At 29.5% G+C, this 14,978-nt stretch overlaps 2 protein-coding genes across 2 annotated transcripts; both read right to left on the bottom strand.

The window, feature by feature from the left end:
* Positions 1–268: 268 nt before the first annotated feature.
* LOC105426364 (6-phosphofructo-2-kinase/fructose-2,6-bisphosphatase) lies at positions 269–10,629 on the bottom strand. Its single transcript, XM_011637564.3, has 6 exons — positions 9,421–10,629; positions 4,665–4,829; positions 4,339–4,499; positions 3,764–4,147; positions 3,218–3,487; positions 269–3,045 (listed from the first exon to the last, which is right to left on the bottom strand). Exons 1-6 carry the CDS (start codon positions 9,623–9,625, stop codon positions 2,617–2,619), a joined length of 1,614 nt encoding a protein of 537 aa, XP_011635866.2. The 5' UTR covers positions 9,626–10,629; the 3' UTR covers positions 269–2,616.
* A 3,052-nt stretch (positions 10,630–13,681) lies between these two features.
* LOC105426397 (BOS complex subunit TMEM147) lies at positions 13,682–14,978 on the bottom strand. The gene is made up of 5 exons (XM_011637609.3): positions 14,862–14,978; positions 14,640–14,750; positions 14,427–14,565; positions 14,123–14,344; positions 13,682–14,044 (listed from the first exon to the last, which is right to left on the bottom strand). The coding sequence occupies exons 2-5, from the start codon at positions 14,714–14,716 to the stop codon at positions 13,793–13,795; spliced, it is 690 nt and encodes a 229-aa protein (XP_011635911.2). The 5' UTR covers positions 14,717–14,750; positions 14,862–14,978; the 3' UTR covers positions 13,682–13,792.

The raw sequence follows: 14,978 nt of genomic DNA, 5'->3' as shown, positions 1-14,978 counted from the left end.
TTTTTTGTGCTTAATTTAATTTTTATCTTAAATTCATATAAATTAAAAAAACATTTGTTTTCGAATTTTTAAATACTTTTGTACTTTAAACTTTAAACTTGAAATATTTTTGTATTTTCATTTTAGATTTAAACTTTAATGAAATCTCTTGTGTTTTTTGGAATTTTTGTTAAATTTTTGGATTTTTCTATAATGCAGTTTTTGTGTTGTTTTTCTCATATATCTAATATTTTATTTGATTACATAATTAACATGAGAAAAGAGAAGATTATGTAAAAAAAATTTATTTTTTCACAGAGTACAAATAAAAAATTCTATAGATTCTAAACTACGAATAATATATCTTAATTATATAATATACATATTACAAATTATAATTCACTCTCGCGGCGTGTAGTTATAAAATATTTAGCAATTGAAACATTGGAAGATCGATTATATCGACTTCTCTTAAGAAGGAAGACATACAACACACGCAAACTGTTTTCCCTAAAGCAAATAAATTATTGAACTAATTCTTGCAAACACGAATGTCAAATTTCTAGTTTAGCATCATGCTGAATCCTAAAGAACACCATGTTTACGTCTAAACAAATATTATGCGTGTTTATGCAATAAACTATCCTAGCAAAATATAACGGTAAAGTTGATCAACAATGTATATTAATTTGTATATTAATATTGTATATTAATTCCACAAAAACTTTTCTATTTAGTCGGAATAACGTTTTGATTACATGAAAATTATAATAAACTCATGCAGGGTATTACATAAATTTTTAAATCTATTTTTATGCATTTAATATAATTACTATTGATATATTTAAATCATTAAAAATGCATATATTATCAAATGTCACCTCTGCGTATGTCATATTGCATTTATATGCATGCTAAAAATACACATTTTAATAAATCTGTAAAATGACGATATCGAATTAAACAAACCTAATTTACAAATATATATAACAAAAAATTTATTTTAATAAAAAGATGTAGTCATAAAACAATCTATTAGTTATGCGTTATGCAATCATTGTATATGATAATTCCTGTACTTAGATCGCTAAAAAGTTTATCAAAATAATAAGCTCTCTTTCTCATTGTTTGTAGTCAATTGTAATTTATTATAGCTTTAGTCTATAATAAGCTAGTAAAGTTTTTGTTTCTGACAAAAGTTACGAACTATTTCAATGTTAGAATTCTTTTTCGATTATCCATTTCGTTGCAAAGTTTTTCTATTTATCTATATATAAAATAATATAATTAATAAGATATCTATAAATTACTATAAATTATGAATTATTGTAAACATATTGCATTGCTGGTCAAAATATAAAACAAATTAGATGCTACAAAAAAAGTAGCTATAATTATATCTATATCTATCTTTTATAAAAATATAAGATCTTAAAATGTTCTAGTGTTCCATATAAAAGGCCAGATAACTGTTTCAAAATCAATCGTTACATTTACTAACTCATCTAAAAATATCTGATATTTCTTTCTTCCTTTTATTTTTATTTCGACACAATCGTAAATTCGATGGCACTCAAACGATAAAATATATAATAAAAGAGATCATAAATTTGATAGAAACAATCACAGTATGGAATAAAAGTTTCATAACATATTTCGTGAGAAAAAGAAATTTAAAAAATGCTGAGATACTAGGAAAATACAGTGATTTATATGTATTAACTATAATGGGCAGTATCTATACGTTACTATTTTTCTATCACAAACAATTTTCAATTTTAAATTCCTGCCCATTCTATACACAAATCTGTGCGTATGCTTAGCATGGCGGATAATATATCTCTTTATGACATGAGTCACCACGAGGTTACTATGAACCTATAACAATTGCTATAACTATTGACAAAACTGTGAGTCCCGCGATATGTAGAGGGCTCGGTCATGGGCTTTCAATTGCTACTTATTAAAAAGACATATATTATTGGTATTATTTGGATGTCGTAAACCTATCAAATCGATCCAAGATGTCTACAAAACTTCACTGTCAATCAAGTGTTAAAGACATTTATGCTCCAAAAGCTGTGCATTTCTCTATTATATCAAAAAAACTCTTGTGAAATCAGAGCAAATATTTTTTGCATTCTATCGCGTCTGTATATTGATTGTAAATAAATTAAATAAACGTATCGTGGCGACATACTACGTAACATACTGTAAGAACGATTCGTATATTTGCCACTATAAGAACCATCATAATGATAATGATTTAATTTCCTTTTCTAATAATAATAAATCACTCATGTTCAAAATTACAAACAAATAAGGCTATGCAATTTTTGATAGCGCCGCGAGCTATATAGCCAATATATGCAAGCGAGAAATCCCTTGTTTCTATTGTAACATAAATCGAATTTAAGAATCATCTTATCAATCTTTATTTGAAAAATGTGTTGCACTTAAGATTTATATCAGTTGATAATAATATTATTTTATTCATTTTATTTTCTTTCATCAATTGATTTCTGATAGAGTAAAAAATCATCCCTCGCTCATCGTATCAAATTACTATTTTCTTTAGCGAACAAACTATTATAAAACTCGATTTATGCCACTTTTGAAGTACACGTATTGATTCTCTTAATGCTGTTGCACGAGAGTAGGCCCTTTGCCGGGATTTCTCCAAGGATCCGGTATGTCGAAGTGTGCTGGAACCGTGATAAGAGCATCGGCAGCAGTACGGTCACCGCTGCAGTTTGTCGGCTTAACACGAGTCGTGTTTACGCACTCGATCGGCAGCTTGAAGAACTCGAGCTTGTAATTGTAACCCTGGCTGGTGATACGGATTATTGTGTGCAGCGGTACTTCCATGTAGGGTAGCTCTTCGGGTTTCTTATCAAGGAAAAATCCGATGATGCAGCGCAATACTGCCTGGTGTGACACCACAAGAACGTTGTTGGAACGTTGTAACTCGGCGATCACCGGCTCGACACGTTGCATCGCATCGATGTAACTCTCACCCCACGGATAGCGATAACGTAGTTTGTCCTGATCACGCCAAGCAAACTCCTGTTGTAACATTATAGGGTTTAACATAATGTTATTATGATTATCTTGTCTGATCTCTGGTAAAAATTAACTGCATGAACTTTGCTTCAACTTAAATCTATAACACGAAGCTTGAATATTTTTAGTCGGCAATTAAAATTCTGTTTCTATGAGTGCATTTACAAACAATTACCTGCGGATAATGCTCCTGCATCTCTTCGTAAGAGAGGCCCTCGCATACTCCCGCATGAAGTTCATTCAAAGCGGCTATGTGTTCCTGAGAGGCTTCAATACCCCGCGCCGTTGCAATCGTTCTACGAAGACGGCTAGTGAGAACCCGAAGATCAGGAATACGCATAGCGTTGAACTTATTTGATAAAGCCTGAGCATAACGTTCACCTCGGGCGCTTAATACTGCATCGCCACCGACCTTACCGACTACGTTATACTCACTTTCGCCATGCTGCAATGTATAATACAAAAATTTTAATTGAAAGAAATTTTAATTGAAAGAATGTAAAACACAAAATAAAATAGAAAATGTAATAAGTAAAAGTAGTGGATATAACTACGAGATTCTTCAAGTTATTTACTACAATGGCTGCGTTCGGAGAACGCGCTATCAGCGCTATTGTGTCATTTTGTCTTTATTGTTCATTAAACGTAAAGATATAAAATAATGCGATAGTGCGCTTCCCTAACGCAACTAATATAAAATAAATCTATGTCAACTACTCACTCTTGAGAAATAAAGAGTGTGGGGTTTGAGGCTGATGTCTCCAAGATATCCAAGCACTCTAGTTTCAATATGACCGGATACTTTGCAAGTCTCGAGATCCATGGTAGCGGTGTTGATTCTGATTCTGGGATAAGCTTTGTCGTCCATAGGTTCATACAGTTCAGTGTAAAAAGCAATTTTTGATTGCAAATCTTCCATAGCTAAAGAAGTATCTACCCCAGTATAATCGGCACTATGTTTTACGATCTCCTGTTGGTTGTATTCTAGGACTTCAGAATCATCGCAGACGCATTCGATGAAGAGAACACGATAACCGAGCTGACCGGAGAAGTAGTCATAGACCTCTGTACGTTGTGCTCGTGTAATCAGCATAGCATCCAACAACTAAAAACAAAAGAAGAAAATAACAATGCAATATTGTATTTTTGAAGCTACCTAAAAATGATGAAATATAATCAATTATTATGCTTATGATACTTTTTACAATGAAATAATTGGGGAACGCAGAGGTGGCATTAAATGTTTTTATGATCTAATAATCTTGTGAAGAAATTATCAATGTTCCGGATATTTACCGCTACAGTATTTCCGGATGCAAGCCATGCCGCGCAATCCTGCATAGCATCTCTCTGAGCGAGAGCCCTTAAAGTGTTATTTGCTGTATTATCAGATCGGAAAAATTCGTGTGATATATGAGACTCGAATCGTTTTCTTCGATAATCACTCACGCGGAACACTGAAACAAGATATATTATTTATTTATAAATTCTTCTTTATTTAAACTTTTGTATATTTAATTAAGAATAAGAATTAAATTTATATTTTTAATATGTGATAAATTTCTATTCATATAACAGGTTTGTTAAACATTTGTCTTATAAGACATTAAATAGATGTTTACCTTTTGTGGTTATGCCATTCCAAATGAGTCTGCGAGCAAGGCTCTGCTCAATTTGACTTTTTCCACGAGCCGGTAAACCGCAAGTGGCTATGACGATTCCCACAAATTTGCGCGATGGCTTCGCTATTCCTGAGATTCTTGCTGCGACCTTCTCTTTGCCGGAATCTAAACAGAATATGTAGGTAATGAAATATTCATAATTTCATTTGCGCTTATTATAATTTCTACAAATATTAACTTGGATTTAATAAATGTATTTCTCTCATAATTCTCTCATATTTCATACATGATTATAAGCATTTATTCTAACCCATTGTGTTACTATAATTGGTAATATAATTAAAATTAAGTGTAATTAAATGTATATTAAAATGTATATAAATATTTGTAACATCAAAATTTTTGTACGTTACAAAAATTGATAATGTATGAAAAAAAATCACATTTTATTTTCGATTAAATTTATTTCTCAGAAAATTTTAAATTCAGGAAATGGTATAAGGATATGTATTCAATATTTTCTTCTCTTTATTTACCCTGAAATGCAGTCAATAAAATTTTTAAAAATTATAAAATAATAACTAAATATAATATTATTAGTCATAACTTCTCTGAATAAAGCATTTTGTTAAACTAGTGCAAATATTTGGCAATATATCTGATCATACGTCATGCATACAGATTCGAGCAGCAGTAACATGAGAATGGTATATACATCACGAAAACGACTTTGGACTTGCTGCAATATAGTACTAAAATTCGTTCTTCTTGAAAATAACATTAGTCGTAAAATATTCGTGACAGATAAGTTAAAAAAGTTACAGAAATGTATACTCGATAATATATTCGAAGTAAAGCGTAAAGTATAATATTGCATTATTCATTAATTTGAATTATATTGCATTTCATATTTACAAAAGTATGTAATTTGTATGAAGTACTTCAGGCCATATATATGCCGTGTACATGAAACATTACACGAATAATTTTGCATTATGAATTCATTTTCCTTTGAAAAAAGCTACATGTGTTTGTAAAGAAGATTGCAATTAACTAAATGATTCAGAAACATTCGTAGAATATATTTGATAGATTAAATCACAAGTTTTTTAACAAAAATGTACAATCAGTATAAAATAAAATAATCATAAGTAGATTAATCAGTATAAAATAAAAAGTCAATTTCAGTTTCCAAATGTTTAATGTAAATCACACAAGATAAATCACACAAAGATTTATTGTAGCAAAAACCAAGAAACAATTACTTTACAAAAAATATGCAATTTTAAAAAACGTATATAGAAAACAAATAACAATTAATATTACAATCATTTTAGAATTATAAACAAATAAATAACATCAATATTTAATTTATTAATTTATGTGCGTAAGAAGCACGTGTAAGTTATCTTATCTTGCACACATTTGTTTATAAAGATATAAAGGTTAAAGATTTACAAAACAAAAGTTATGAATAACAGCAATATTCGATAAAAAAATCAGAATGCTTGTGTGTGATTGTTTTGTAAACTTTGTTAATATATATTTAATGAATATATTGTGACGTTGAATGAGTGAGCAATTGAATATATGTATATGACGCCTCGTGTCTTACTGGGAATGAGTTTTATATTTAGATTCGTAAATGCGTGTGCACTAGCTTTGTTTCGGCTTCTTCATACATTACTGAAGCCAACAATGATTTACCTTTCAAAGGCAGTAAAATTCCAATTATTCTTAACTAAAGTAAAGTAGTTATTTTATTTCTTTTAAATCTTACAACTAAAGAAAATATTTTATCACTATCAAGTATTTTTGAAATATTTTGTATATTTCAAATATTAAAATATTTCAATAATGTGTACATATATATTAATTAGACATATATCTAATTAGTAGACTAATTTGTTAACTTTATAATCATTATTATGATTATTGATTAATTATCGTTGCAGTTGACGCAATCAAAACGAAAATAACGAAAGGTAAAGCATTGTCTGCTCATATATAATAAACTTATCTTTCTGTCCCATATCTGAATTGAAAATGATAACACACAATTATAAAGACTATCCCTTATGTTCAGATTTATATTATCTAATCAATGATATCAATAGATAAAAATTTATACTTAACTTTGTATACGCGCGTCATGAAATTTATCGTTCATGTGCAAGTTAAAAAAGTTTTTTTCATCATATATAATATTATTTCGTATAATGTGACTAAAATATATTTACTAATTAATAAAAATAATAAATATTAAACAAGTCAAGAAAATACAATTGTATTATAACATTATCATTTAAAAAATAGTAAAATATTTAATCTTTTAATCTTTTAATCAATTTAGTGAACAACTTACTTTTTTTGAAACTTTATATAAAAATTTTTTTATAAAAAGTATTTAATATTAATTAGAAATATATTATTAGAAATATATTATTATAATATCAAGTAAAGAATCTAAGTAACTTTATGAAATCTTTTTTTTTAATTAATTAAAAATAAAGATTATTTAGCAGAAATTTGAATCAAAACTTTAATATATTCGATATGATTTAATATTTAAAAATTTTAAATCATAGAAATAATTGGCATTAATCATTAAAAATTTGTAATGATTAATGCCAAGTATTTTTACGATCTTTCTTATATCTATGAAAAAAATGAACAATGTTGAAATACTCTGTACTTGCATAATTTAAGAGATAAGAGACGAATACAATTTGGTTCCTGACATAATGATAAGTTATCGATTTCTCAATGCCAGAATGATAACTTTAAGATACATTTCGATATATAAGCATTTACAATCACACATATATTTGCAGACATATAATATTTGACATTTAGAAGAAAAAAAGATTTTTTTCACATAATTCACTTAATGTCTCAAAATGTAATATATAAATGTAATATATTTAGTTTTTTAATTATTTTGTAAAAATATTATTGTATATTTTACTTCATTTATGCATTAAAATGTTAATTATGATACATATATAATATGTATTATAGAACACTATTTATAGAACTATTATTTCTATTATCAGAGTTTTATTCTTTAAAACTTATATATTTTTTGTAATAGTATACGTTTTTTATTTAGTTTTTTAATTTAATATGATTGATAATTAAAAGTAGATATATATTGTGTGTGTTGCATATGTAAAAATTAAACGTCACGAAGCACTGACGTTTTACGTATGAAAAGCAAATATTATCATTCAATCAATGCTTACATTCGCATATAATTTACTTATTACAAAAACATTTTGTAACATATTTTCATTATATTCAATTTTTTACGACAATATGTAACATCGATTTACAGAATTATATTCTAAGATAAAGTTGAAAATCCGATACACACTATGTGTAATAATGACGATTGTAATACGAGAAGAGTATCGCAAATATGTGGATGTAATAAAAATGAAACATACACTGAGGAGACAATAATTGTTTGCACATCCTTGAATTTGTATTAACGTGTTTAAAAAAGAAAGTCGAGACTATGTAAAACAAAAGTTAATTATCTTTAGATGTATCAATTATTTGTCAAAGCCAAATGTAAATGTGTAAGGTAATGAAAATGATGACGAAATGAAATGCATTTATGTTATTTATATGTTTATTTACAATTTTAGTTAGTTACTTTCTCTTAAAAGTAATAACAGTACATATAAATTTACACATATTTTCTACATTTTAACGATGTGAAGTTTTCGTTGTTAATTTTACGCTGAAAATAATAAATAAAGGAGCATGAATACAACGTAAGATGAGCAGGATGGTGATATTGTAGACGGCGACCTCAATACTCGAATCGTTGTTTTCCTTTCACTTTTCATTTCCTTTCATTAAACCGGCTTCTAACATAAGTAAGAAAAATCTACTATAGAGAGTACATTGTCTGTTACATATTATGTGCGTACTCATCTTTTTTTGCAAACAAAAATTGAAAAAAAATGAAAGGCATAAATTGCAAGTTTTTCTTTGTCTACCTCAACATACAGTGAATTTTTATTTGAAATGCTTTTAAAACGGATCAGTCAATGTTGATTGTAACAATAAGCAGCGAGTAACATAAATACGTGCATGCATTACTATTGTCGCAGGAGCTATTTAAAACGCAGGTCTATTATTTGATCAAATAAAGCTACTCCACCACTTGTGTTAGTTACATAGACTGCACAATGTATTTAATAGAAAATTTATCGAGGAAATTTATGTTAGTACTTTTTTTACAATACGATTCTAATTTAGTTAATTATAAATCAGGAAAATTATAAAAACAATTACATTAACAGATTTAATTGATAACAATTTAATTGATAATTATCTTTTAATGACATGCTTATTTTTTATTTACAATAAATATTTTATAATACAGCTTGATTATCCTACAATATAAATATATGTAAGATAAATAATAAAAATACATTATTTTGAGTGTTAAAATTGTAATATAAATTTATTTGGATTTTTATTTCCTTTTTTTGAAGATTACATAACAATATATTATCATGCAATCAAAAGTCTGATGCTATCTAATGAATTATGTATCCTATGCATAATTCTATGAAACAGGCGTTCGCTCTTTGAAATACTTAGTTATCAGATAAGTCTTTTTTCATAACATAAAAGCGAGTATTTAAAAACAGCAAGACACGAAGAAGACATACATATTACATAAGCAGACGTTTCACATCCCTCGGCATCAAGCAACTCACCCCGCGCGAAATATTACCTTGACGCTGCTCTTCCGCGTTAGGAGCCATAATGGTTGTAGTGTCAGCGTTCGAAAGTGCCTCCGTGTTAGACGTCTGCCTCACGGCGAGCTCGTTTTTTTTCTCCTGCAGAAGACCGGCTTGTAGGACCAGTTTTCTGATCGCGAGACAGTAACCTAGTAACGGAGCCGCCAGCAGATCAAAACATGCGGCGACCCAGGGCATAACAGAGAAACCCGGAGAATTACGGAAATCAACCGGTCTTCCGGATATTCGGTTTCTCCCTTTCTCTTTCTCTTCTCTTTTGACAATGACGAAGATATGAGCGATTAAAAAATAATATCGAGGAGTTCTCGGAACAAAAGAAAGCCCGATGCGAAGCCAGTCGCTTTAAAAAAAAGCCCAACAAGCAAGAACAGCCTCTACTCTATCGCGCGAATACTCTACTCTATTCGCGAATTATTTCTCCAGCCTGATTGATTCCTCTTTTTGCGTGTCTACTTCCTAGTTAAGCTCCCGGCTAAAGCTCTTCCGAGAAGTGATCGCTGCTTGTGTGCCGTATTATAGATAGCAAGTCCTCCCTCATTCCAATTTGCTTGATCCTCACTTCCGGAGCCAGTTTGCGGGCTTCCTCGGAAGCTGTCAGAGAAAAGATCAGGCCTTTAGCTCGCGGCGTTTCGCGCGATTCTCTTTCCCTTATGCTCGTTTCTCTCGCTGCTGTTAACGATAATGTTGTTGTCGTTGCTGCTAATGTAAGTCGTTGCTCGTTGGCGACAGTGCGCGCGCGCAAACGGATATACTCGCTATTGAAAATTTACATAGTAACAACGGCGCCTCACTCTGATCTCACCAGCCGCTTTTCTACTCCGAGATTCTAGGCTTTGGGTCGAGGTCACTGTTGTGATCACTCTAACACTTCTTTTCTATCTTGATTTCTCTTCCACTCGTTTCTTCTCCCTTTCGACAAGACTCCGATCGAAATGCTATCGACGTAGGCGTTCAACCAGCGGTATTAAAAATTTTAGCTGATGCTGCTCGGGACTTCGTAAACTTGTCAACTTTTCAGCTTCTTTTTCAGAGAACACGTTCTATCACGATGATGGTATAAGTATGCTCATTTAGACAAGAATAGACTTCTCTGCAGATGAACTGGTCGATATGCACTTCTCGGCTCTCCGACTACTAGTAAGTCTGGTTTCACCACGGCTTTTAGTAGCATCGATCAGAACCCACAAGCGAGCAACTCCGTTTTGAGAACCAATGAAAGAACAGCTGACCCCTCTACCATGATATCGGACCAACTTGCGCGCCATGGGCGAACATCCGTTTTTCCTTGTAGTCGTTAATCAATCCGTGATAAAAATTTTAAACAATGAAAATTATCTAACGTGAACTTTCTGTCGTGAAAAACGAAAAAAATCTTATCTTATATTTATGAAGCCAGTTTTGCCGACCTTTTATTACTATATTGATCTCTTACTTCAACAACTTTATTATTGCTAACGTATTACTTTATATTTTGAACTTCTGATTAGCAATAATTTTTGAATATTTAATTAATCTTTTATTAATTAATTTTTATCTAGTGCTATTGCACGATAAACTTGCTAGCTTATTCCGTTGACAATGCTCTAATACACATTTGAGTATCATAAATTGCATACGTTAACGCCTGATGAAACCAGCTCGCATTTTTCTTGGCGAATCATGCGTTCAAAGTCCATGGTTGTTTTTTCTATTTTCACGTAATCGTTTGGCAATCGACCATCCAGGCACGTATTCGGCGTCATTGAGTTAAATGAAGAGATACCGGATGATGATACTAATGTCCTGACCTGATGAGTTACATCACGTGTATATACGCCAATATGTGGAACAAGTTCTTCACATAGACAAAACGTGAACTTTGGAATCTGTCGCGTCAAATAACGTTAAGTGAAGAAAAGTGAAGACTGTTACTAAGAAAATTTCTTACGTAGATACTATGGATTAATATTAGAACGCTGACATATATTTAACTTATACACACCTATATGCAATATTTGCGTAAATATATGTATAAATATATATGAAACATTCTTGCAAATATTTTCATAAAATAATCAAATAATGGTATACAAGAGCAGACTTTTACTATAAGCATCGTTTGCGAAACAGTTATAAGTAAATGTGCCCATGCATATCAAAGAACTTAACATGAAAGGAAATTTAAATAAAAATATCATAGCTATTATTTAAGAAAAAAGAACTTATTTTGACATTTATTTATTGCATATTATTATTAAGGATAATAATTATTATATATTTTAAATTCATATTTTTGATGTAAAGTTTATATTTTTTTAGCACATGTTTTTTTCATAAATTTTTTAAAAACTAAAAGCTGATTTGTTAGCATATTGTTTGTAAAATTTGAGAACTTTTGGCAATCAAATGCAGATTGTCTATATGCATCTTGTTTACAATAAGATACTCGTAAATAATGCCACGGAAGATCACATTTTTCTCATTACACCTACGTAAGTAAACGTCAAGCTTAGTTACATGATAAGGGGAAAGTACAAATGTGTATCTCAATGCATGATAAGTGCAATTCAGTTGCATGATAGAGGTCATGCATGATCTAATGAACTTTGCAAAATGAGAATTTATAAAAATGTAAACTGTCAATTCAAAAGCAGATAATTTATTACATATCACTGAAATGTAATTTTTTACATGTAATTTTTTATGTATTTTTTTGCCTGTAAATGCAATTTTTAATTTAAGAAAAATTTGATATATTACATTCTTTTTAAAAAAAAATAATATAATGTAATAATGTAATCAATGTATAAATACTGTATATTAATTGAAATAAAATTTTGCGAAATTACGGGGGAAGTCACAGTTTTATTTGCATATATATGCATATGTCGTCAATCTTTATGAGAGTATATTGATATAATGTACGTTAGTAGTTAATGGTCAATTTGAATTCCAGCATTGTCAATGATGCCATATCGGACTAACTGGATGGACTAACTTGTCAGCAGGTCTGTAGACAGATCTGTCATGTCCCTGAGCAGTTGAGGAAACTTAATGTTATCATGAATCATCTTAGGTCTGCTACTAAAACTGCTATTTCCAAATTAAAATTAGTTCCGCTATTAAAACAAGGAAAATTTATATCATGTTCTTCTAATATATCTATACAGTTGATAGTTAAAATGGGAATTTCACTATATAATTTTAAGATGAATCAGTAAACATGTATAAGTCGAGAAAACACACTTTGCTTCTGATTTACATACTTGTAAGAATTAACAGGATTAATAAACTATTATATTTTTTTAAGGAATTTTAAGTCGATACAGGATTTTTGAAAAAATCATTTTCTATATCAATAGCTTCTTTAATTTTTATTATGTATTGCATATTTTTGCAAGTGCCAATTTAACATTCACATGTTGAAAAAGTTATGGATTCATTATAAAATTAATCAAGAATAGCTTTTGCTTTCTTCCGAAAAGTTATTCATGCCTTCAAAGGAGGGGGAAGTATAGTGTGCCCCTTTTAGCTTTGGCTTAGCTTCAAATTCAAAACAATCAAGGCTTCTCACAAAAGCCTTTAGCGAGCTCTAAAATAATTGTCATCGCGAATGTCTATGTGTATACAGGCCTGCGGTCACTAACGTCCATTAACCGCAATAAAGCTGAGTTTATAGAATAAAAAATAAAGTGAGATGATACAAATCGTTCGGCCATTGTTCTTCAAAGAGCATTCTTCAAATAAGAATATATATGAATAAAAAAAATATATATATATATACAAAGCAAAACTTTATAAAATATATAATTAATAATACTTTAATAAAATGATAAATTTAAAACATTATTTTTATTTCCTATTTTATATTTTGAATAAAAGATTTAAATAAAAATGCGTTATTCACGTAGTATATTTTAAGTAGTTATTTTCATTAGTATATTTCATTAGTATATTTTAAATATCGAGAAGATCAAAAATATGACAGAAATTCATAAATTTAACAAAACATTAATACAGTTATTTTTTATAATATTATAGCAATCAAACAAATCAATATTTCTTTGATACTTCTACACTTAAAAACAAATTTCATTTAAAAAGTATAATTTACTATTTAAAAAAAAAATTTTCTTCTCTGGCAAATAACAGTGTTTTTCACAAAATTGTATTGGATATAATAGTTGACATCAGATACTTTCATATTGTGAAAAATAATGCGATAAAATAATGTGATAAAATAAACATACAACGTAAATACATAACGCATTTATTATGTAATGTAGATTTATATTATTAGAAAATAGAAAGCATTATTTAATATAACTGTATATCATTGAATAAATGTATAAATTCTTATGTTATTTAGAATATTCCAATTGAATGCGCCAGACCTGCATAAATATGCAACGTTGTTGCACCTATAAAAAAGGTAGTAATCGCCTTAATAATAAGTGTTGACCATGGACCAGCTAATAAAATAGATGAAAGAAAATCTAACATGAGAGGTCTGTACACTGTAAGTACAAGCATACTGATTACTATAGGAACTAAACCACGTTGTAAATCATGTCTAGACCATAACCAAACCAATGTTGCAGTTGTTATGTGTTGTACCTATTAAAAACAAATGATATAAGTTAAATTTTCCTTGTATTGATTTTTCCCCACAAAATATAAATAGTAATTTCTTACCAAGTTAATATTTGATTCAAGACTTTTTTGAATGTATTTCCAATCAAATTCAGCACCACGAGCTCCAACCCAAAGCAACAAGAATCTTGTAAGCAGAACTTCTGCTCCTGCCCATCCTATACCAGCAGTTAATACTTTGGCATGGCCCTTACCAGGTATACTGTTTAAAACTAAGAGAATTCCAACCAAGTCTGCTAGATCAATGGATGATTTTAAGAATTCCTAAAATATATATATATTTTTTATTTATAAGGTATATAGTATAAGTTATAATATATAAAATATGCGGAAAGATGATACATACACCAAAAACATCAAAACCTTCTTCTCCCACATTGTCAGCAGTTGGAAAAAATGTGGCAAGAGCCAGCATTTTTACGAGTTGCGTGAAAATATAAATACCACCGGCTTGAATACATTTCCAAAATGCACCGTATTCTGATCTGAAAATAATTTTCTTCAAAATCTAGTCTCTTAAATTTTTAGGTTAGAACTGAGAATATTCTTTGAATATTACAGGCCAGAATATTTATAAGTCAGGTAATATGGCACGTATACCAATGCCAAACAATTTCCAAAATGATACAGTGTCATTTTTCACTGATATTCAGTCAATTTGAGGTATTATCTAAAAAATAACGAAATTACGATCATCGTGACACACCATTACGGATCCGATTTCTATAATTCTTCATAATTGCACTATACTGAACTTAGAATGAGATAAATACATAATTACATATTAGAGAGAAAAAGAAACAAGATAGAAAGTACAAGAAGTTCAGAACAGGAAGTACTACAATATTATATTGCGAACTGTGGTGAACTTTCGAAACTCAAACTACATTTTTGATCA

Source organism: Pogonomyrmex barbatus, unplaced genomic scaffold, assembly GCF_055798465.1.
Source record: "Pogonomyrmex barbatus isolate J1 unplaced genomic scaffold, ASM5579846v1 scaffold5, whole genome shotgun sequence".
Classification (NCBI taxonomy): Eukaryota; Metazoa; Arthropoda; class Insecta; order Hymenoptera; family Formicidae; genus Pogonomyrmex; species Pogonomyrmex barbatus.
Note: the sequence above shows the minus strand (reverse complement) of the source record. Positions and strands in the feature narration are given on the sequence as shown.